This window comes from Micropterus salmoides, unplaced genomic scaffold (genome assembly GCF_014851395.1).
Source record: "Micropterus salmoides isolate LMB-PRFRI ecotype aquatic unplaced genomic scaffold, ASM1485139v1 Ms_hic_scaffold_3, whole genome shotgun sequence".
NCBI classification, from domain to species: Eukaryota; Metazoa; Chordata; class Actinopteri; order Centrarchiformes; family Centrarchidae; genus Micropterus; species Micropterus salmoides.
Genome location: NW_024042261.1, coordinates 7,169,072 through 7,193,780, shown reverse-complemented (window position 1 = coordinate 7,193,780; position 24,709 = coordinate 7,169,072). Strand labels below are relative to the sequence as shown.

Sequence of the window (24,709 nt, the reverse complement as noted above, 5' to 3'; positions counted from 1 at the left end):
TTATGTAGATACATGCAAAAGCTGGTTGTACATAAATTACTACATATATTTATTTGTCCTTGTTTGTCTCCTGTCCACTTTTAGCCACCACGACCTGTGACCCATCCAACCAGTTTCGCTGTGTGGCCTCGGGGTCCTGCATCCCCCTTGCCTTCAAATGTGACCATGAAGACGACTGCGGAGACAACAGTGATGAGGACCACTGTGGTAAGGGATGATAAAAACGCAAAATTGTACATAAATAACATGTACATGTATATAATATTTGCAGGAAAAAAGGGTAAAAATATATGCATGTATGTGTGTGTGCATATATATATATACACACACACACATAAATAGAAAAGTAGCATTAATAAAATCTCTATTGTAAACAAACTACTTGTAAAGGAAGAAACAAAATTTTGTGTCATGATCTCTACATTTGACAGCATACTGAGTCCCTTGGAGAATTTTTGTCACCAAAGATTTGTAATCATCTTGAAAAGAGTGAAATAAACATTATCATGACATCTCAAAGGTTTTCTTCTCTCAAAACCTCAAAATCGTGGAAAAAGCACAAGTGCACAACCCTTTTTTAGTTACACTGCAGAAGTTCACTTACTGTCAGGTAATGCTCCAAGAATCTCAGCAACATGCGTCATTTGTGGCTATTAGAGAGGGAACTGAAAATAACACTTGAGAGATTTATTATAATTTAAAGGAAATTCTCGGATGTGAGAATTGGCACACTGTCAGTTAGAGGTCGCTTCAGTTTAAAGGAAGCTTAGCTGGGTGTTGTAGGCTATTCCCAGTGCCTCATTGAACAGGTTTGTAATGGAAATACAATCAATGGCTTGTTGCAGGTGTCTCTATGCAAAGTATTTGAGCCAAAGCATGTTTCCAAGGAAAAGAGCCCTTTGGTCATATCTAGCTTACCAGAATCATATTATGTTATTTAAAATGTACTTTAGTATATGCTAGTTAAGTACATATAACATATTGAAGTCTAAATTAGGCTCTGCAACCTGAAGTATAGTATCATGTGATAAGAAATATCTTTTTTTCTTGTATATCTAAATTTAAAGTCCATCTAAGCCAATCACCAAGTTCTAGGTTTTCCTGTACCGGGGGTGACAAAAGAGTGGAAAGGCAAAGCTTCAGCGAGTACTAACTGTAACTGTGTTAATGCATTTCTCAGAGTCTCACCAGTGTGGCCCCGGAGAGTTTACATGTGCGCGAGGCGTTTGTATACGAGAAGCGTGGCGCTGTGATGGAGACAATGACTGCAGAGACTGGTCGGACGAAGCCAACTGTACAGGTGACGACTGGGTTACTGACTACATGATACATTATAGAAAATAAAGCTACGAGATCAGTTACAGTGGATGCAGAATCTCATGAGAGAAGTAATGAGAGAAACCCAGCATTATCTTTCACTATAGTTACAGGAATAATCACAAAATGTCTTTATTTCTGTTCCTATTTAAAATCAAATCCACTGCCATGTATATGTTCACAATGGTAAAGATAATGACATTTCAGATTAAGATTACGCTTCTAATGCTGTCATCTGTGAAGCACCTCTCCGTCTTACCAGTTTCTCCAAGCCTTTAATCTCTCTGTTTGTCCTTAGTGGGCCACCATACGTGCGAGGCCAGCAGCTTCCAGTGTCACACAGGGCACTGTATACCACAGCGCTGGATGTGTGACGGCGATGACGACTGCCAGGATGACTCCGACGAAGACCCCCAATATTGCAGTGAGTTGAGACACATTCAGTCAGTGTGTACTGACAGTGTGTATTTGTACAACTCGTCATGTCATTTTAGAGTAAACTCACCAACCAGCCCTGCTAAAAATACAGTCCTAGTGAGTGCAGGGCTATGGGGCTTCACTTGGCCTTGTCATCATTATTGGACATAGTTGTGTGCATGCTGTTTATCATCAGTCCTTTACACACTACCTGTAAAAAGGTGATGATTCCACAGAGGCTGTCTGACCAAAAAATATGCAGACGCTATGGAACCAAAGAGAAATCCAGTACCGTGACAAATACCATGATATAGAGAACAACAACACAGGAAGTAATGTAACTAACATTAGCTCAGTTTTGGGTTAGCAAACTGTGGCTACAGTTGCTGCTATGAAGCTAACGGACAGCTAGCAGACCGTGAAGCGATATTCAGCATGTGTGTAATGCGTGTGGAACAGAAAAATGGTCTTAAAAGACTGCGAATATCAGCTCAGAATGTCACCATTTGAAAGCCTCAATCAACAACTGTTTATATTAACCATCAAAACGCAGCATTTCCATGCCCTGTCACATGAAGACAACGACCCACACAATTAATAACATTACTAGTTATTATAGAAGCCATAAACAGCTACAGCTAAAGAGCAGTCATGAGAGCAGTTTTTCTCTGTTAGCAGTAATATGCTACTAACATTATTCTGTGTGTCTCCAGAAGGAACGCGGTGTAATGGCTTCCTCTGCTCCAATCACACCTGCCTTCCAGCCACCGCACACTGCAACGGGATCCAAGAGTGTCCAGATGGTGCTGATGAGCACAACTGCGGTGAGAGGTCCAGTTTGTTTAGCAGAGTGCGCAGGCATCATCGGATACAGAGTCAAATGAGTAGTAAATGAATTATGTCAGTCTGGTTATGCTATTGAACATTAGCCCCCCAAAAACAACTTCATGTCCAAAAGGCTAGTTAAAAAACTAAATTCTAGTACTATTTCAAATTCTGTTCAATAATGTACTGCTGCTTAAAGGATTTCTGAGTTACACAAAATGAGAATTACAGTGATTTGAGTGAGAGAAAATAGGTTTCTGTAGGTGAGAGAGAAAAAGATCAAACTGCATAATTTTAGGCTGCCGATCTGTGTACCCTGGATAATAACCTGTGAAAGTGTTTTATTATTATAATTTGTTGGACATCAGTTGGACACTAAAACAGACTGCAAAACCTGTAGTGTAAAAATAATGTTGGAAAAAGTCATTGCATGTTTCTTTCTTTCTTTCACCCTCAGACCCCCTGTGTACTCGCTACATGGAGTTTGTCTGTAAGAACCGAGCCCAGTGTCTGTTTCAGTCCCTGGTTTGTGACGGGATCAAACACTGTGAAGACGGATCTGATGAGGACGGCGAGTATGCTGGATGTGGTAAGGAACACTCGCATGCCTTCACTTTATCACTGCATTTTATTTGAGAAACCGCTCCAAATGTTACATTTTCTTTTTATCTAGTCTTTAATCCCTGCTTGTAACACTTGCAAAATGATTTAACTTTCCAAATGCTATACACGTTTGATTTTTGGGAATTTGATCAATATGTTTTTGGGGAAAAAGGCCTTGAGAGTGTAGGTGCATAGTCTTCCCATAATTTGTTCCCTTAAAACGAGGGACAGGATCGAAATCTACCGTAAAGCCAAACCCTGAAACTATAAATCAATGTCACTTGTTTTCTGGGATGCAAAAGTAAGAGAGATTTTATTCTTCTTCATACCCTTAATGTAATATATCCATAATCATATTTTTCCTGTGCAACAAACTGGTTTGTGTGACACACTGATGTCCCCGTGTGTTTTCTCTCAGCGACGCCGTCTGAGTTTGGCAAAGTATGTGATGCCTACACCTTCCAGTGTGCCAACGGAGTGTGTGTAAGCCTGGAGTGGAAGTGTGACGGCATGGACGACTGCGGGGATTACTCTGATGAAGCCAACTGTGGTGAGGATGAGTTTATGCAGAAATGCACCAGCACAACTTGTTTTTATTATTCAACCATGTGGGACCACGCTGTCTACACATATTGAATAAATAACCGATACGTAGTACATTACTTTTGTTCTTGTTTTCTTTTTCTTTTTTTTAAAGTAAGGGGATTACAGTATGTCGAAGCAGCATTGTCTGTTACAAACTTTTGCTCTGTGTGTCGCAGCTGCTCCCACTGAGGTCCCAGGCTGCTCCAGGTATTTCCAGTATGAGTGCAGAAATGGACGCTGTATTCCAACATGGTGGAAGTGTGACGGCGAGAACGACTGCGGGGACTGGTCTGATGAGGCCCAGTGTACAGGTACACAGTCCGTCTGTGATGAGGCTACTTGGTTGTTAAAAGCACCCGGACACTTTGGTTACCTTATTATTAACAATGACAAACTGCCTTTTTTAATCTGTTAAAGCACACCATGGAAACATCCCTGGTTTGACGTAGACTTCATCACGTGTTGTCCTCCCACCCCTCTGTTTTCCCTCACTCCCTAAATATCAACTAGCAATTAAAGGCAACAATGCCAGAATAGTTATTTACAAAAAACGGCATATTTTGAAGGAACTCATTAACATATATCCACCAAATATAGTGGAAAAATACATCTAATAAAATAATAATGAAAATAATGCCAACGATGGTCGTTCAGACTTGGCCTCACATGACTCCAACGACTGTCGTTACAACAGTCAGGAGCCCCACCGAACCAAGTGGTACCCATCATCTTGATAACGAGCCCACAGAGGTTAAATAGTCAGAACAGAGGAAGCCTCTTGGATGAGAGGTGAAACGTTTTCTTAAATCGTCACCTAAGTGATTTTAACCTTGCTTGGATAACTATGACCTGGACCACTGAGAATCTTAACAGACATCTGGAAAAATACTGTTGTACCGACCTGATATACATACAAATACACTGAGCACTGTTTGAGACTTATATAAGGTAAATAAAAAATAAATGATCAGGTAAAACTTTACTCATCTAAATGACCAATCTGTCCATCCATCCTCAGTCATTAAACTTGAATCATCACCCTTGTAGGTGGTGTTACTCCTCACACTGTAGCCCCTGGACCCTCTACTTGTGCCTCCAACCGCTTCCACTGTGGCTCTGGAGCTTGTATCATCAACACCTGGGTGTGTGACGGCTACGCTGACTGTCCCGATGGCAGCGATGAGCTGGGATGTCCCACAGGTACCACCTCCGTCTGCTGATCGCTTGAGGTTTTTAGCAAAAGAAGTGGCGGTTCATATTATTTGTTTGTATGTCATGTGTTTTATTTGGATTTAAATGTTAACCAAACTAAAATATAAAATAAAATATAGTACACAACTATATATACAAATATAGTAAAGATCAATAAACAAAAAAGTAAACCAAATATTATTCCCCACTGTAACAACCTGTACTTCTCTGACAGCAGCTAATGGCTCTGTGACGCTGGCTCCGGTTCCTACCCAGGCCCCGCCTCCGCCGCCGTCCCCTGGCCGTTGCAGTCGGGGTCAGTTCCTGTGTCGCCGACCCCCCCACTGCATCCCCGACTGGCAGCGCTGTGACGGCCAGCTTCACTGCCAGGACGGCTCTGATGAAGCCCACTGCCGTGAGTCTGCATACTGTACACCTGTGATACCAGCGAGAAAATCTTGTCTCATAGTAACAAGTTTTGGATTTAACGGTGAACAATAGATTCAAATACAGATAATAAACTAAAACTATTGCATGTATGAGAGTGAACCTTTTGAATTCACGCTACAAAAAAATCCACTAATATTGTTTTGTTGGCTAAAAGGCAAAATTACAAATGTTGAAAACCTGCAGTTGCAACCTATAAAAGGACTGCATGACTGAACATTACGGCTGATATACTGTAGAGTGTAGTGACACATTTACGCGCTGATGACGCAAGAGGTACATGATTGTTCACAGCCAATTTTTCATTTCATTAATACATGAAAATGTTAGTGGTACTGCAGCTGAAACAGGAACAAGCAAGAAATAAGCAGTTGTTCCCATCACTGCACACAGAAAGTTGCAGTGTGGCATATTTAGATGCGGGGAAATCCAATAACAGGAACAATAATGTAAAACCTTTCTCTCTCTCCAGCCACTCGCGGACCTCTGTTCTGCTTTAACGGGACTCGCTGTTCTGATGGTGAAGCCTGCATACTGAACAGTGAGAGATGTGACGGCTTCTTGGACTGCTCCGACCACAGCGACGAGGACAACTGCACCTGTAGGTCCCAAATACTCTCACCATGACCAAGTGTGTTTATATCACCTACGAGCTTTTGGAATTGGATGGTTAGACAATATTAGCCTTTAAAAGAAACTCACATTAATGTCGAGCCCATTTTAAATGCCAGTATGTCTACTGTAGCGCTTTACTGTACATACAGTAAGACACATTTAGTATTTTGAAAGCAGTGTAATGCTGCCACCTGCTGGCTGTTAGTGTTTTTCATTGCAAATAGTATAATCCATAAGAAATATCTCCCTCTGTCTCCCAGTGGACACCCTAGCCTATAAAGTCCAGAACCTGCAGTGGACACCAGACTTCTTGGGTGCCATCACCCTGACCTGGTCTCGCCCCAAAAACCTTCCTCTGGACTCCTGCTACTTCCTTGTATACTACAGGTGAGCCATTCATCTATCGGTGAATGTTTCACCGATAGATTGGACAGTATTGACCCTGTATTAAAAACCAGACATCAGCCAGCCATATTGACACCTGACCACCTGTCCATCAAACTTAAATCACAACTCCATTATCTGTAGTATTAATTCATAGGTTTGTGCAACTTAGCATCAAAGGGCATTGTGCAATAGGTGCTGAAGGGTTTTTGCACTTTTTATATCTCCTGGGGAAGGGATTATGTAAGACTCCAAGTGTCAGATGTTTTTCCAGTGTGACTGTACATGTACATGCTGTTTGCTGTGTTCTCTCTAATGCCCAAGACAAATTTCTCTCAAGGCTAATCCTAATGTTACAGTTGTCACACTACGACTGCAGTATGCATTAATTATTATAATTTCAGCTTAATATTAACATTAGCCACTCCACCCTGCCAAGAATATAATTCTGCATGAACAAAAACGCCTCTGGGCGAGGCTCTCTTATCTTGCCCCGATGCCCTTCTGTCATGATGTTGTGTTTTTTGTCTCCAGGCTCGTGGGTACCCAGCAGTGGACCACTATGGACACTCACAGCAACAAGACCAGCTATAAACTGACCGTGCTGAAACCAGACACCACCTACCACGTCAAAGTGCTCACTCAGTGTCTCAGCAAGCTGCATAAGACCAACGAGGTGATCACAGTCAGGACTCCAGAGGGACGTGAGTATTTCTGAGTGGCTCATTTTCTCACTGTCACTGCGGTTCGTATTCTTCAAAACTAACGCTAACAGCAGTAGCCATCTAATATTGCCACTCCCAACCAGAAGCTAGAGGCGTCCTTACATTTCACAAACCCACTCCATCTGACAGTGTCTCATTTAAATTGTGCATCAACTTGTTCCAGCTCTTCGCTGAAGTTACACTAAATGATGTTTACACTGAGTGAAATATTCAAACCAAATACTACATGTTTTTATGGCTACATGCTTCCATGTACCTGGGGGCAAGTCTGTGTACCACTCAACAAGTACACATCATAAGGTGTCAACAGCAAGGTGTCAAAGTCGACAGTTCTAGGACAGGGGGTGGAGTTACAGTTCACAGTCTTACAGTCTTGCACTGTTCGACCTCTGTTGTGACAAGCCAGACGTTAGGCTTTTTATCTGTGTGTTTGCCTTTATAAATATTAAAATTTGCCAATAAAAACAGAAAGAAAGAAATATACAGTTGAAGCTGTAATGTATGTTAATGTATATTATGTCAGAACCTAGCAGCTCAATTTAATTTACACCAGAAGAGCAGCTATACTAAATAAATATATATGTAAAGAACTACTTAATAAGTCCTAACTTCAAACCATCCTATAAAAAGACATGCAGAGTCACTAGTTAGTGCAATTTCATTATAGTGGATAGTTTCACAAATGGACATGCCAGCATTACTTGTGAATAATCTAAGAGTCAAATAAATAGAGCTGATCCTCCCAGCCTTACATGTTGGATGATCAATGTGTGTCCTGCAGTCCCCGACCCACCCAGGAACCTGCAGCTGGCTTGTGATAACAGGGAGGATGGGACGGTGGAAGTTTCCTGGAGCCCTCCTGACAAAGGACACGGCCTCATCAGAGAGTACATTGTGAGTCCTTTACATCCGCATAAAACTGATTCACAATTATTAGTCAGTATAATGACTAAAACAGACGAGACCTGCCGATGACTGTGCTGTATTTCAAATGATTAGTCCCGTGGTCAGATGTCTCATAGAATTCTTCATGAGATGAACAGAAACAAGTTGCTTCTGCTCCAAGATTGACTGAGCTTTCAGATTTTCTGTCAGTCGCAGATGGTTTAAAGCCAGAATCACATTTTTCCTCTTTCTGTAAGCGAAAGGATCTCACCTGCATGATAATTATTCCACACTTTTATTTTGACAATGTATCAAACAGCTGCTCTCATACTGTTAAACAAGATTCTAAATTTCCTCTCAGACTTTTCTGCCCCTGCCTTAACATGCCTTAAACTACTGTATGCCTTAATAGGTGTGTGTGTGTGTGTGTGTTTGACGTCAGATTGAGTACAGCGAGCGAGGAGGTCTTGAGTGGACGTCACAGAGATGCACCATAACCAGCGCTGAGGTGAAGGAGCTGCAGCCAGACACTCTGTACAGGTTCAGGGTAAGACGCACACGCATGCATGTGCAGAGTGTTCCTTTTTACGACTGCACTGTGGTAAAATGGTGACAAAAAGGGGTAAAAATTGTGTTTTCAAGAAATAGCAACATTGCCGATATCACATCCAGTGTTTAAATGTTGCCGTTGCTGTGATGATGTTTCCCAGGTGGCAGCAGTGACCAGTCGAGGCGTGGGCAACTGGACCGAGGTTAAATCCATCACCCCTAAGAAAGGTAAGTTGTTCCTCTCAACACTGCCACACACACACACACACACACACACACACACACACACACACACTCTAGTATGAAAACCTATCCAACACTGCCACCTACTGGTGTTTAGCAGGTATTTCAGGCTGTGCTTTGTTTGAAACTGCAGCAGCAGTGTGAATGCTGCAAATTAGATAATTTGCCACCTCTGCCTGTCTGTCAGGGGGTGAAGATGTTGGCTGGGGATAAAAGAACATTTATCCATCAGTACAACAACCAGTCTGTGGTTCTTTTTTTAGCATGAATACTGTTTTCACTCATTCACTCTACAGATTCTACTTTGTCTGTTCTCCTCAAGGTCAAGCTGCTGTTCATAAAACTCATCATTTCCTCCAGATGTTTCACCAAAAAAATATGCCTTCTGTGGAAGGAAGGGGATTGAAAATCTTGGAGGCTTTTAATGTGAAACACATGGAGGAAGAGCTGAGTTTGCAGCGAAATTCTAATAAAGTAATATACCTAGAGGAAGTAAATTTGCCATCGTTTAGACTGCTGCCCCTGAAGGGACAACCAAATCACACTGAAAGCATTTCCTCGCCCACCATCTGAATTAAAAAATACAAAACAAATCATTAAATTCCACTTTGATCTGCTCTTTCTGTGCTGCAGCTCTGCCTCCTCCCTCCGTGATCGCTGACAGCATCACAGAAAACTCCATGAGCCTTTCGTTCAGCTTCAACTCCCAGTATGAGGTAAGAGCTTTTCTCTACAGCACCTATTCAGTTTGCTACCCAAAGGCTTGTGTCTGTACAAACTTTTGTCTTACTTCAAGGTGAAGCAGTACAAAGTGATTCTGTCCTGGCAGTTTGACACCCACGTCAAGGAGAGCAAGAACTACACAGTGAGCGAGAAGATCCTCAAAGGTACTGTTTGTGTGTGTGACTCTTGATCCAGGTGAATTACACATATCCATCAAGTGTTTATCTGAAAGGACATGTGTATGTTTCCAGCTACAAACCTGACAGCAGGGACAGTGTATGAGGTGGCCGTGTGGGCTCACACCAGTATAGGAGACAGTCCCACCGCCCTGTCCCATCATCAGACCACTGGTACCCAGCCGGACCGGCCTCTCCTCAAAGCCCGGGCCCTCAACCAGACAGCTGTGGACTGCAGCTGGACTGTCAGCAAGTCCCCTGCCCAGGTACAGCAGAGAGCTGCTTTAGACTTCCACTAACAGCATGAGGATTTATCAGTACATAATGATGCACGCACAGGGATAAAATATCAGCAGCAGATTTCTAAAAGAGGTTAGAAGGTCATAGAACCACTAACATTTCACAATTCATGGTATGCATCTTCTCAGGGGTGTAACATATCAAATATGTGCGGCATCTTAAAAACAGTTGACTTAAGTTGTAAATTTGATGAACTTTAAGATCCTTCAAATTATGCTTTGACATTTACTGAAACCCTTAAAAAGATGCAAACTTATAGACTTATAGATTCAGTCTTAGTGTTTACTGCATTGTTTGTGGTTCCCAACCTGATGATTCACGGAATGATAAAGAAACATACTACCACCAGACACAATTGGGAGGGTTTTTCTCTGCTTTTTTTGTGCGTTAATTGTTTTTCACTACGGGAAGTCTTGAGCTAAACTGCTCACAACTCGTAGACAATCAGTTAGAGGAGGTTGCAAGCAGAAGTTGCTTTATTTCAAAAGGTCATAAACCTAAAAGTTTGGGAACCACTGCTCTATAGCACTGTAAGACATTTTTTGGTGGAACATCTGGAGGAAATGAGGAGTTTTATTAACAGCAGCTTGATATTGTTTCACTTAGATATGGTTTTGTAAAGGACAACTCGCTCACTAAAGAACCATTCACTGAACCACTTTGTGGCGTGCGTGCGTGTGTGTGTAGGTGTATGGTGTGTTTTATGCCACCTCCTTCCTGGACCTGTACCGCAGTCCTCGTCAGGTCTCCACCACATCTCTCACCCTGACAGTCGCAGTGGACAGTGATGAGCAGTATCTCTTCCTGGTGAGTCTTTCAGCTTTCTACCAACTTGGAATTTAAACCAATACCCTCAAGTGTGGGGAATATTGCATCTTGCATTTTAATGTTTCACTATGTGCACACTGCGCCACTACTTTTGAATTTAAATAAAGTTTGTTTTCTCAGTTGTGCGCAGTAAAGCTCTAATCAGTCCAGTGTTAATTCAGGAGAGACGTCTGAGCAGGTGTCAGAACTCCCACATGTCACATCTTTCAGGCAATCCCACAGTGTTTTCATACTGAAAAGTTTGCTCTGGCATGAAGCCAAATTAGTTCCTGCGGGTGTGTCTCTGTGAAGAAAAACAGAGGCCTGAAAGAGAACGTCAGTGCCAAAGTGGAAATTATTCAGTGTAATATTTGACAAATCCTGGTGCAAATGGGAACCACGATCTGTTCCACAGCTCTGGCACCAACGGTGTTAGCTGGTGTGGGAGTTGAAGCGAACGGTTGATAAAGCTACATGATTGAAGAATTCATTTAAATTCAAGTACTTTAGTGATACACAGATACACTGTATTTAAACAAATGTTGAATAATAAATAATTCCACATCTTCCATATTTATTTTTATTCTATACAACTATTCCTGTAAATAACACGCTATAAAAATGATCATACTGAGCAGTGGAATGAATGCATTAGGGCTGCAACTGATAACCTTCAATCAATCCCTACATATGAATGTGTTTTGATTAATCCATTCATCTGGAATTTATTTTAATTGTGCCAGCTAGATCTTAATTAGAGAATGAAGTTACTAAGAACCCTAGATACTCAATTTGCATTTCTATATATATAACAGATAGCAGCAGACACTCTCAAGAAACAAGAAAGTTCAAGAAGTTTGACCCAGCGAATGTTAATCAATCGCAAATTGCAATTTTTATCCTGGCAACGCTTTCCTTGCGGGGGTTTTATTGCTGGACAACTGCCGAGTGTTCACACACAAGGTGATAACGCCAATAAACACATCCCGCCATTACTACAGCTGGTTGAACCCAAAGTAATGAACATAAATAAACTAATCAAACTGATGCCGAAGTAACTACAATATGATGCAGATTTGTTAAACATATGAATTCATGCTTTGTCAGCGAGACAGCAGGACAACAACTTTTTAAAATGTTTCTGAATGGAGTTTGGATCGATCAGGGCTATGCTATGCTAACTTGGTTACAGTAAAGTACAACGATAGCTGGAATAAAGTTACAGACACACGATTTCTGAACTCACCAGGCAGTTCAACTTCATCGCTTTCTTTTCTCCAAACAATGTCCAGTTTTGTCTGTTTTTTATATAAATATGAAGTCGTAGTCCAACAGAGCTCTGGGTGCCAACTGACGCTAACAACAACAGTAGAACCAGAAATGCACGGACACTCTGAGCTGAGAAGCTCGAGTGAAGGTAAATCAAGTTGTAATCCCAAAATCTAAAGTAAAAAGTTAATTTAATAAAAGCAGTTAACTCTGAGCTCCTCCCGCAAGTAAACGGCGTAGTTGTCAGAGCAGTAGTTGTCAGAGCAGAATCCAGACTGACTACGGGTGTTTATTTGTCCAACACCTGCAGCGCTGCTTTCTTCTGCACTTCCCCGTACTTTAGCAGCTCTCCGTCGGCCAGCGGCAGGTCACTCCCCCCCTTCTGCCTGGTCCTCCCCAAACAGTGCTCTGAAGCCGTCAGTGACGTCCGAACAATCTCACCTCTGATAGGCTTTCTCAACATAGTGTCATGCGAATTTCTCGCTCAAGTTGCAATATTTGAACTCGACGAACCAGCAAATGTCTCGCCAAACGCATCTTCCGCACCGCCCGGAGCGAATTCGCAGGAATTTGCATCTTTGCGTTGACTTTGTATGTAATCAAGCCACGTGAAACGCTGGATTTGCTTTCAGTGTGAACACACCATACAGTGTGGTTAGCTGATTAAAGGCAATACAATGTTTTCCGTAATATTTCATGTTTGTTTGCTTTGAAACTTTCCTTCCTTTACAATCGTAATAATAGATGGAGTGAAAAGGGTATGAAAGGACGCACAATTTAAACCCAGCATGATAATGGAAAGATATTGTATTCATGTTTAGCATGTATAGATGCCTCCCCTAAACAGCCATTGTAGTATTGATAAAAGTATATATAAATCGACAGCATTATATTAGTAAACAATGGCGTCATTATATTATATACCCATTAACGCCTTTTCTGTATGATTCTGGCCCATCTCTCTATGACTTGTACCTGTTCTGATCCAGAGGCCTCACAGCTGTAATTATTGTGGTCTGTCTTCAGGTGCGTGCTATCTCTCCCTTCCTGGGTCCTCCCTCCGACAACGCTGTGGTGAAAATGATTCCCAACGAGAGGCTGCCACCCAGGAACCTCCATCGTGTGCGGGTCGACAAGACACAGGCCACGCTGAAGTGGCAGCCGCCCTACGACGCCCCAAACACACCTCTGGTAAAGCACTGTCCCATGTCACCGTGATGATGATGATACAACCAATTATCTGCGTAACACTCTGACTCTGTTCAAAGTGGGTTACGATGTACCTGACTTTACCCAACTGCATTATCTGCGATGATGATGACACAAAAGACTTCCTGTTTTTGTTGTTGTGTCTTCCTGTTCTCTCTCTGGCTGCCTGTGGATCTGTAGACATACGTGATCCACGTGCGGGACGCGATCCGTAAGGTGGAGCGGGACTACAAGCTGACCACCCAGAACAACACAGTGGAGTACCTGCTGAAAGACCTGGAGGCCGGAGGACGATACAGCATCTCTGTCCGCCTGCGCAACATGAGCAAGGAGGCCAGCTTTACTCTCAGCACAGGTACACGCACAGCACTGAAAGGCAGAAATGCCATTGAGCAATGTGCATCACAAGTTATAGCTCACTCAAATATGATAAGTTTGAAGTAATTCAGCCTTTGCAAAGTCCCGCCCCCTTTGTGACTTTTACTCTGGCTGTCAATCTTTACATTCTCTCACTGCACTTAGGTTGTTTACAATGACCATGGGGGCAGATTAACAATTAGAAATTATCAGGCAGTTTTTAAACAATGGGTCCTCGATCTCATACAGAAGACGAGAGCAGCTTCGAGCCAACAGCCGTGGAGTTTGTTGACTGAACTTACCACTGTGGCTGGCAGATTTGATCAGCTGTAGCTCACAAGCTAATTAATGCTAGCTCCCTGAGTTGATTGAAATCTTCAGCTGACATTTTAATGTGTCAGACCGACTTGGTTCGTTCTTTGATTATTTCGTTTCAAAACCGAAACGGGACAAAGTTCTTCTTTTTTTTTTTCATCCAAAATGGCAAAATATTGATTTTGATATATATATATATATGATTTGTGTAGCTTTGTGTGTTACTGTTGATAAATCCGCAGCAGATACACAAATTAAATATAATTAAGATGAGCTTTAACATCAACATAAGTGATAGAAAAACAGGAGGCTCAATGTTCAGTTTGTAACTCACTAGAAACTGGGACAGGAACGCTCAACTGTGCTTTATGCATATGTTGTGAATTTTTGCACATACCTGACAGTGTTGTGTTATAGTATTATTTTTTTATAAATTTTTGTATACTTCTAAATTTTTTGATCTCCTTACTTTGTATATATTTCTATTTCAATTTATGTTCATGTGTACTGTAAGCACCAATTTATACCAAGGCAAATTCCTCCTATGTGAACATGTGACATTTATTTTATTTTATTCAGAAGATGGACGAATTTAGAAAGTTGCGCGGCGCTGCAGACAGCCTCCAGCTGCAGTAGCACATGGATCATGCGTAAAACCAGAAGTATTAGACTTCATCCAGCCAGAGGGAACAATTACTGACCATCTGCAGTGTGCCGGTTCCACCGACGCCACAACCCATAGTAGGTCTACCGGAGAGGAGGTCGCAGGAGCTGCCTGGTGCGCTGCGGAGGGTCGATGAGCACTCCCCCTGGTTCGATGAAGCCCGACTCTCCTGATTTATGCCGTGATGATACAGAAAAATAGAAAAGATCGGAAAAAATTGCATATCGTCCCCCCTCCCCAAAATATCACAAATCATATTTTCCGAGGAGCTTTGGCTCCCCCGTAGTTCGCACCCTGGCCGTAGCCACGAGGAAAAAAAACCTTGATAAACATATTCGGGTATTTTCTTAGATGCTCAGGTAACCAGCTGCTTCAGATCAGCCCAAAACAAAATGCTACCTGGATGCTGACGTAATCGATAGCTGACTGGATAGAATAGAAGAATCCTGAGTGTTTGAGTGGCTTGCAGGCAAAGCAACGCACCGCAACAAGGAAATGATTTTTGTTCCAGTGAGTTCAGCTTGGAGCAATTTTGCAAAAAAGCAGCCTACATGTTCTTTAATTACTGTTTTTGTATGTGGCTATAACATATAGTGCTCACTACTACAATCAAAATTGCCACAGTTAATATGAGATACCATAGAAGTTGAAAAGAAATAGCCTATATGTTTTGTTAGTGTGACCAATCTGGGGACAAAGGCAGACAACGTGATAAAACACCAGTCAGAGATAGAACAAAACGCAGCTGCTTTGTTTTTACATTTTGGTTTTAAAACAGAAGAAAAACCAAAAAAGGACTTGTTCTTTTGATTTTTTCATTTTGGTTACGAGAACGAGAACCATACACGGATTGCTGTGAATATGAGGAATAATCAGTGTAATTCTATCACGTATAACAAGCTTGGCTGACTCTTCTCTAGTGTACCGTTAAAACCAATGAAGAGCAGGACAGAGCACCTAAATTTAGTTGTGTTTTTAATTTGGGAAGAACAATAAAAAAGACACCACACTCTACAATCTTAGGTTCTTAAAGCTTTTACTCCTCCACACCACATCAGCATAAATGAAAACAATCTTTAGTTGTAGCCATAGTTACAACATCTGTTTCACTATCTGCTAATTAATGCATGCATGGCTATGGTAGGTTAAACTGTGATCTCTATGTGGGCTATTATGGTTTTATAAATACCAGTGTGGTGCAGGCGAGATTAAGCTCCCACCTTACTTTTGAACTATACATATCTTTACAAAGAGATATATGGCTGAAAGCACTAATCTCTTTCTGCTGCAGTTCCTCTTCCGGCTCCTGAAGCCTTGAAAATTTTGACAGAGAAAGACCATGTGTTCCTCTTCTGGAAGAGTCTGGCTGTCAGAGAGAAGGGCTTCAATGAGAGCAGGGTGAGACACCAGTAACCAATACCTTGGGTTTTTCACTGTGTTACCACTTTATCTTGTGTTTTACAACTGTCGACTCTAGGTATAAGACTCGAGGAATATTTATTTGTATACTTCTAACAATTCTCTTTCAGGTCTAATCAGCATGTGCCGCAGAAGTAACCCGGTGCATATCGTCTAGTAGCAGTCCAACAGAAGCATCTTTTGTAACTCCTCTGTGGTTTTGTGCTGTTTACAGGGGTATGAAGTGCATGTGTATGATAGCGCAACCAACCAGACGTCCTACTTGGGAAACACGACAGAGACCTATTTCCGCATCAGCAGCCTGCTGGCGGCACACAACTACACTTTCTCTGTGCAGGCCCGCTGCCTGCTGAACGGTCAGCTGTGTGGGGAGCCCGCACTGTTGCTCTATAACCAGCTGACAGCAGGTACTGGAACATAAACAGACACATTTTGAAATATGAGCGCTAAACAAAAACAAACATGGACTTGCTTTTCTATTTATACTGTACGTGTTACTTTCCTTACCTGTCCAGGGACCAGTGATGCCTCCCGCAGTGAGGGCCACTCAGGAGACATGGCAGCGGTGGTGGTGCCTGTCCTCTTCCTGCTGCTGCTCGGAGTGTGTGGGGGCCTGGTGGTGCTCTACCTCCGACACCGCCGACTGCAGAATAATTTCACCGCCTTCGCAAACTCCCATTACAACTCCCGCCTTGGCTCTGCCATCTTCTCGTCCGGGGATGAACTGGGTGAGATAACTAAAATATTTTTGTGTGTACGCCTTCTGGCCATCCAGGTGTTGGAGTGCAGGCACACGCCTGACACTGCAGAGCTCATGAGGGTTTGGTACCTGGCTGTGGTACAAACACTGAGCAGTTCAGGTTTACACCATTGATAAGTGGTAACCCCATCATGTTTTCTACACTGTTTGAGGTTTAACTGGCGCTCCTTTAATTACATCGTCTCTGTGCGCCCTCTTCTCCCGTGGTTAATTGCACCCAAATGGAAAATTAGTGCCTCGACTAACCAACTCCTAATAGTTGAATAACTGTAGTGCACGGTGTGTTTTCTTTGGCCAATTTGCTCAAAATTTGTTTAATATTTGTGCTACATTTGGATGGAAACCTAGCTACTCTATGGGCATTGGAGGAGGCACACAGTCCACCAATAGGGGAAGAGCAAAACAATTCAGAAGAAAAGTAAAAAGAGATATGGAAAGGTGAACCTCCCTTTTTCATCTGTGTGTTCATCTGTCGGCCCAACTCTAGTATGGAACCATGTATCTAAGAACTTTTTATGGGTCAAGGCACTTAAATACACATACGGCAGAAATTCACATTTTATGGTTTAGTTTTATGACATCAATTTCCAAGCAGTCAGTATAAATTACTGTTAACATGATGACTTTGAGTTATAACCTGTCTGTACAACCAAAGCAACACAGACACTTAATGGTTCTGATTATCAGCTCAGCTGGGATCTTAATTGTTAATAAAAGGCTTTGATTTGTTGTTGTTTTTATACTGTCACCCCGAGCCTGTCCGTGCACCGACTACGCTACCAAGGTACCAACCGATCTACTGCGCATGTCCGCCAAGCTGACTCTAGAAAGTAGTATAAACAGAAGTAGTCCTGGTCCATGGAGTCCACAGCTGTCCATGTTCGCGTCCGCTCCAGAGTATATTTGAGGCTTTGTGCTACTTCAGCTTCGATAAATGAATGGTAATGAGATAGTTTGCAGGGATAGTGCTCAGATGTGTTGCATTAAAAAAGATGACGCACCCGCATTTCTGAAGCAATATTAATAAAACATAAACTTTTAATGTCTGATTCTCTAAATACAGAAAGACAGAAAATGATTAACTTGGAAAGAACTACTCTCATTATGTAAAAAACTGCAGTAATGTAGTAACTTCTCAATAATGTTGACAATATCCTACAAATTTGAGTGTCTGCCACCATCAGAGCACCACCATAATGCGCCACCCCTGTGCTATTTGTTTATGTTTGAGTTCATCTTGGTGACGGAACAAATCAGATTTTTAAAGGTGCATTAATTGATTTTTTTGGGGGGGATACTGGAACAAGCTGAAAATACAGCATTGACATATCACCTTAAAAAGCTTAGCAAGCACTTGCCTAAATACATGTCCAATAGACACAGAGAAACATTATCATTCATGTAGAGTTGTGATTATGTCAATCTAATGAAACTAAGTCTACATTCACTGTCTAAAAAACAACAGTGAGCTGAAAGACACTAAGACTAAAGAAGAAACTCTCTCGATCCCTCTGTAGAGCTTAAAGATTCTTTAGAGTTGTGTCATTACATTAGTGGAGTTCACCACTACGAGTGACCCCGTTTAACAGTGTGACAGAGAAGATGCTTTGTTAATCATTCATCTATCTTCTCTTCCCTCGCTCTCTTCCTCTCAAGGTGATGATGATGAAGATGCTCCCATGATCAGCGGCTTCTCAGACGACGTTCCCATGGTCATCGCGTAGCAAGACGTCCCTCCGCTGCCTGTTTCTCTCTTCCCTTCTCCCGTTATCTTCTTCCTCACACACTCCCCCGTTACCCCCCATCACTCCCTATGAGTGCCGCGGTACGATGAAGAGGAAACAGGCGGAAACTTCGCCACCCCTCCCTTAAACCCGTCGATGGAAAACCACCCCGATTGGCAGGAAACATGAAGAAAAATGGAAAAGTGTAAAGAGAGAAAGAGATATTTTTCAAATATACAATGCACTTTTTTTGGATGCGCAATAACTTATTTTTTATAATATTAAATATATATATGGGGTCAGAAAAGGACTGTGAGGAAGAGGTGGACACTGAAGCAAACTGTGAAGGATTTGAGTTTGTCGAGCGCGCCAGGGAAAAGAGAGACCCTATTTGTAATGCAAACTCACTATCCATAGGAGCGGTTCATTGCTTAACGCCAAAATAAGCATCCAGAGACTGGAATATAGAATGCAAAAAACACACACATTGAAAAAAAATAGAAATATATAGACAAATGCTGTATACAGTATGTACAAATAGAAAATATTGGAGCAGTAATAGTTACATATTATTGTAATAGTACAGTGTGTACTATAGCAGTATGTAACATCGGTGCCCAGTGTGAGACAGTGGGAAGCGTTAACTGCATCATGTTTCATCATCATTTTCATCAATTGTTGGTCTATTTAAATGATCACCAGTTTGGAAACTGTTGATTATTGTAAACGCATGAACAAAGTCTTTGACACTTCAGCGCAACCAAACAGCTCAGTGATTAGATTGACCAGTGGCACCATGTAGTGTCCTCACCTTTATTTTCCACCACCAGCACACTGTTGTAGGTCTGTATGTAGAGGCAACATGTACCAAGATACAAGAATATTCCTGGCTCTGAGGGGGAAGAATCCCTCACAGCATTGTCGAGAACGTCTGAACTATTTGTAAATATTGGCTTTTGAAATGTCCTCTCCTTGTAATGCTGCACCCTGTGATTCTGTAAAATGTGTATTTAGCTTTGTTTTTATCATTTAGGACCACAAATTATTGTCCCCAGCATGTTGCCATAGCTGTAGTTGTAGGGGAAGTGGGTTCTCAGGGAAGAGTGTCGTAGCGGACACCAACGCAACACCACCATCACCATCTGTTGAATAGGTACAGAAAACTTTGACGAGGTACTGGATCAGCTGTGGGTGGAATGATTGGAAAAAATACCGAATTATTGTCAGTAGTTGTGATGAAGAGTCAGGCTCACCACCTGGTTTAGAAAAATATTTAAAGGGTACATTCAAACAAAATCACAAAAACAGCATGTTTTAACTGTCCTGTAGTAGTATCTACAGTAGTATTGTTTATAGTTGGGCTGATATTTTTCTGCCGGTCAGATTTCAACAGCAATTTGTCTTTCCAGAAATAGTTTGCCTGCTACTCTGGATCGATTTTCACATTTCAAGTTATTTGTGGCTGGCACGCTAACCGGTGTTAAGCTAGCTAGCTGGTAACATGTTATCTCAAGCCAGCCACAAACAGCCAACCAAGCTAGCTAGTAATCCAGCTAGCAAAAATAAATAAATCCATTTTAGCTAACTGCTAGCTGCTAGCATGATAGTTAGCTCGGTCACTAACCAGAAAGAACCGTTTATTTAAGAGATGTACTTGAACCATTGAATTGACTCTTTCTCAAGACTACAAACCGTGCCGTATCTGTTTTGTAGAGCAGTTCATACTCTGGTGAGGGAGTGACATATGAAACTGGATTGTGGTGCCGCCACTATTGTGGACTCTCATTATTTTCCACAGTGCAGGGTGGCCTCTTGTTAAAATGTTGGCGTGACTGCGTCCTACTAGGGAATGAAATTTAACTGTTGAATTTTTAAAATGTACTTTTTTTTTCATGCTGCAGATGCCACAAATGGAATTTAAACTCCGCTGCATTGCATTGGAGTGGAGGCTGAGATCCAAGATCTCAAGGTGAAGGCCGAAGGTACTGCATGGCTAGATAGAACTAGGGGAACGTGGAAAAACATGTCTTTTTTTTGTAATTTGGATGGTCCCTTTGAATACGGTGAGACAAATCTTCGATCAGTACCAGTTTATAGGGCCAAGATTATATTGTCTCTCTGTACATACAGAATCTAACTGTTGCACATCGTAAAACAAAACAAAAAAAACATAAAATCATTGTCTTTGTTCTGCTTCCCCACCCTCACCCCCGAGACTCTCTACTGTAGTCCATTAACTGATGTTTGTGTTTTGCCTCTTGGCTTGAGCCATTTGATGGTGTTCCGCTTTCTATTGACTTTGTTCTTGTTTTGTTTAAAAATGTCTTCATGAATGTATTTTATATCTGTACTTTTTAAGGTCCCAGCTCATTATGCTAATATCACCACCTGTGAAGTTAATGCACACTCTCTGGTTTTGCCCTTGCTACAGTGAATTTGTAACCTTTTCAACCCATGGATGACAGACTTTTTTGTTACTCTGTAGACTGGCTTCTGCAGTTCAGTCTTAGCTGTTAAAACCCAATTTACTAACCCAGAGAAACAAACTCTTCTTTCTTCCCAGATCAGTAAACCGTGTCTGGACTGACATTTAAAGTTTCCTCATGACTTTGGCTTGATAACGCATAGCTTTTCACCTTGTACATGACTTGCTTTGTTCTGTTTTCTTGGCCTTAAGAACAGATTTTAATGCTGTCTTTTGCTCTGCGGAGTTTCTGTTTTGTTTTTTAATGATTTTCTGTTTTGCCACATAATGCCTTATTAGAACACATTGGATTTCTATGTAATTTACTGTTTGGATGATAAAACACAAGTGCACACGCATGCATACACACAAGCATGCATACACACAGTTACTCACATTCGACCAGTACACAAGACTAAGGGGGCTGAAGGAGGTTACTGTTAGGGCATTTGGTTCATTTTGTCAGATCACTGCTCCTTCCTGCGTCGGCTACCGTAAGCCGACCTCTTAGTCTCTTTTTAGTCAGGTTTTACATATGTACAAAGTATAATTATTGTTTTTTATGTGAGCTCCTGCTCCCAACTTGTCTTAATGTCGACTCTTGTCAATTAGTTTGCTTCAAAATGTTGTTGGGCACAGAGTTTGATCATGTTGGACTTGGCCATGTGTGAAGATGTTATTGTCTTGCTTGCTTATCTCGGAGGTTGCAAGAACAATGAGATGTTTGGAGAAACAGTGTGAGGTGTTTTAAAAACCACTTATACTGAAATAAACTTGCTGAAAATCAAACTCGTCGTACCTTTCTTTTATTCTGTGATGAAGGTTTGTCATGTCGTTAAAAGATCTAGAAATAAAAGAGTTCTGTTCTGAGTGGAATGTATCTGACATGCATGATGAAAGTGCAAGAAGCATGAACGCTAACGTACAATATACAGATAGCATGTCTGTGCCTCCTTCCTGTCCAACCATGCGTGAACACTCGGACAGTTTCATGAACCCTGGGAAACCATAAGGGGTGCCTACTTTTTTAGCCACTTGGGGGCATTATTATTATAAGTGTAAATACAACAGTGACATATTATCACCTTATAAAGCAGTGAGACAGAACCAAAACAAAAACGTTGCAGGCAGTAAAACCAAAACAATGAGCTCAACAGCGCTAAAATACTCCATAGAGCTGAAGGAAACAGCAAAGTCCGGTGATAATTCTCTGTGGGATCATCACTACAAGCGACCTGTGTTGCATTACACACAGCGCTTTGTTACAGTGTTCAAATGAAAATATTGATTATTGCAGCTTTAAATCAGTTTTATGGCTGGAAATATGACTAATGGCGAGGGGGGGGCGCTGAGAGGATTATTGAAAAACACAAGTGACTCAGTGATGACTTGGTTGGTTTCTGGCTCTCAAATCTAAGTTTCCAGTCAACAGAACAAAGAGTTGTCTGTATTCATGGCTGATGTTGAAAATACTTGTACAGTAATGCACATCTATCCAACATATTAACATCCTACAGGCCTATCACTTGGGATAGATTAACTTCTTAGTCATCACACAGTGTTCAGGTGGATGGGGTGTGCACTATTGAACTTTTGAACAAGACAACGTAAGACCTTTACAGACCAAATATCTGGTTTCATGTTATAATCTTTGAGCCTTTCTCATTTTAACTGAAGACGTCTACAGGAGGAAACAAGGCCATTTTCTCTGCGCAGATGGTTGCAAATGCTAATGATAAACTGGCTAAAGGTGAGCGTGGGCGTGACTGACGACAACCTTTTGTTTTCACAAGAGGAAGAAGAGATAAGCTTTGTGCCTGAACATCTTCACAAATATCTCCTTATGGAAGGCAGGTGATAGGCTGCTTCTGAAGGCGACTGTCAGTCAGCACACGTCCAGTAGAGGGCTAACACAGACAGACAGATTCAAAGCACAACCAGCTAACAGCACAACCCGTACATTTGTGGCTAAACAGTAGCAGAATGTTTGTGGATAAATTGTGTCCATATGCACCCTCTCTTCCTTAACACATCCATAAAGGGGTACTTCAACAATTCAGTATTGCAATCCCATAGAGTTGGGGGCTTTTAAGAAACTTTTATTTTCTGGTATGGGCCAAGCCCCATAAACACTGGATTCTACACTTACATAATGCAATCAATCAGAGGTTTTAAACTTAACCAAAGAAGACAAAAAGACTTGCAGCTTGACTTTGACTCTAACAGGAAATACTCTTCACTTGGACTTAATCCTTTTTGTCCTGGATGATTTCCCTTCCAAGCCCAATGATACAACCTTCTTGGTAGATAGTACAGACCAGTAAAGGGACAAATAATTACCTCTTTAGGACAGAAACAAAGTTTAAGACTGGACATAGTTTTAACTGACTTGTGTCGAACCTCTGCAACAGCACCTTTTCATTGGACCCTCTCTGCCTGCTAAAACCATCATCTATCAAAGTCCCACTATGAGACAGACTTTCTGTTATAAGCCCAGGCTGACAAAAACTCCTCCAGTCCCAGAAGTCATATTACAACAGTTTTTTCAGTGGTATAGGTATACTGTCACATAATATACTGTACTGTTAAGTGTAAACTATAGCTGTCACATAGATGGGCATTTAACCTCAGAAATGTAGAGAAGTAAAACTTTATTCTTGTAACATCACACGGATATACCCCGGTAAAATACAAGGACCTCAAAACTTTACTTAAGTACAGTACTTGATTCAATGTACTTAGTTAATATCCACTGTTCAAGCGCCCCTTTAATGTCAGTCGAAAATGAAATCATTTGAAAATATCATGGGGAGCGTTTTGACAGGTGTCCTGCAGAATATTATTTTGTCAGGTACAGCTGGGGGCAGCACCTTATCAGCCCGACAGTGTCCAGACTGACTGACTGACTGCTACTTGATGATGAGTGGAAGGGAGAGAGTGTGTGTGTTTACTGAAGAGTGACTTAACTAACACACACACACACTTACTTATTTAATTTTTTTTAAATGTTTATTTTTATGGAATTTTTATATTTTATATATATATATTTTTTATTATTATTATTTTATTTTGTATTAACACACACAAACACAACTTTTGCTGTTTTATTTCCTTATCTAATGAAATGTATGAAATTCGTTGTCCTTATGTACTTTATATATAGCTTTGGCAATATTGTTGCTATACATTCATTACAATAAAGCTAATTTGAATTTGAATTTGACTTAGATAAACAGTCCTATCCTGTCCTGGGCAGGAAGTGAATGTTACTGAAAACAGAGCACAGTGTTGCATAACATGAACTAACCTAAAAGTATTTCACTCCTTCGTCTGTGAGGCTTGTGTTACCGCTAGTCATTGCTGAAGCTGAAACCAGGCTACTTTAGGCTCGTCGGGCCCCTCAGATTGGCCTCAGGTTGCCGAGGAACAAGGATCCACTTTGAACAAAGCATTCACAGAACTCAGGAGTCAGCCCAAACACAGCTGTGTCTGTGTCAGAGACTGCCACCAGGGGGCAGGAGTGACTCTGCAGCAGCCCTGTCACATCAGCTGATGTTTCATTAAAGATGCATTTCAGTCTGCCTGATCTGTGTCATTTTACTACTTTGTCCAGCTAACCTTCTATGGTTTATAAACAAGCTCCATATTTTCTGTAAGTTACCCTAGCTCACATACAAAAATGGACTTCAGTGTAGCTTTGAATCAGCACATATGTAGACCATTATCATACATGAGG

The 24,709-nt window shown here is 41.4% G+C and overlaps 1 protein-coding gene across 3 annotated transcripts in view; it reads left to right on the top strand.

The window, feature by feature from the left end:
• sorl1 (sortilin-related receptor, L(DLR class) A repeats containing) overlaps positions 1 to 21,762 on the top strand; it is a 92,432-nt gene extending 70,670 nt beyond the window's left edge. Inside the window, exons 24-48 of one of the 3 annotated variants that reach the window (XM_038692897.1) lie at positions 85 to 207; positions 1,181 to 1,300; positions 1,616 to 1,741; positions 2,451 to 2,558; positions 3,017 to 3,148; positions 3,581 to 3,712; positions 3,924 to 4,058; positions 4,795 to 4,947; positions 5,174 to 5,353; positions 5,858 to 5,986; positions 6,261 to 6,387; positions 6,919 to 7,088; positions 7,891 to 8,003; positions 8,437 to 8,541; positions 8,705 to 8,771; positions 9,420 to 9,502; positions 9,583 to 9,673; positions 9,761 to 9,951; positions 10,673 to 10,792; positions 13,088 to 13,252; positions 13,451 to 13,625; positions 15,898 to 16,004; positions 16,240 to 16,432; positions 16,541 to 16,753; positions 18,442 to 21,762. In XM_038692897.1, coding sequence (XP_038548825.1) covers positions 85 to 207; positions 1,181 to 1,300; positions 1,616 to 1,741; positions 2,451 to 2,558; positions 3,017 to 3,148; positions 3,581 to 3,712; positions 3,924 to 4,058; positions 4,795 to 4,947; positions 5,174 to 5,353; positions 5,858 to 5,986; positions 6,261 to 6,387; positions 6,919 to 7,088; positions 7,891 to 8,003; positions 8,437 to 8,541; positions 8,705 to 8,771; positions 9,420 to 9,502; positions 9,583 to 9,673; positions 9,761 to 9,951; positions 10,673 to 10,792; positions 13,088 to 13,252; positions 13,451 to 13,625; positions 15,898 to 16,004; positions 16,240 to 16,432; positions 16,541 to 16,753; positions 18,442 to 18,509 — 3,326 coding nt within the window. In that variant the 3' untranslated portion in view covers positions 18,510 to 21,762. Of the gene's footprint in view, positions 1 to 84; positions 208 to 1,180; positions 1,301 to 1,615; positions 1,742 to 2,447; positions 2,559 to 3,016; positions 3,149 to 3,580; positions 3,713 to 3,923; positions 4,059 to 4,794; positions 4,948 to 5,173; positions 5,354 to 5,857; positions 5,987 to 6,260; positions 6,388 to 6,918; positions 7,089 to 7,890; positions 8,004 to 8,436; positions 8,542 to 8,704; positions 8,772 to 9,419; positions 9,503 to 9,582; positions 9,674 to 9,760; positions 9,952 to 10,672; positions 10,793 to 13,087; positions 13,253 to 13,450; positions 13,626 to 15,897; positions 16,005 to 16,239; positions 16,433 to 16,540; positions 16,754 to 18,441 lie in introns of all 3 variants that reach the window. The other 2 variants (XM_038692898.1, XM_038692896.1) reach the window with 2 other exon arrangements.
• Positions 21,763 to 24,709: the final 2,947 nt, after the last annotated feature.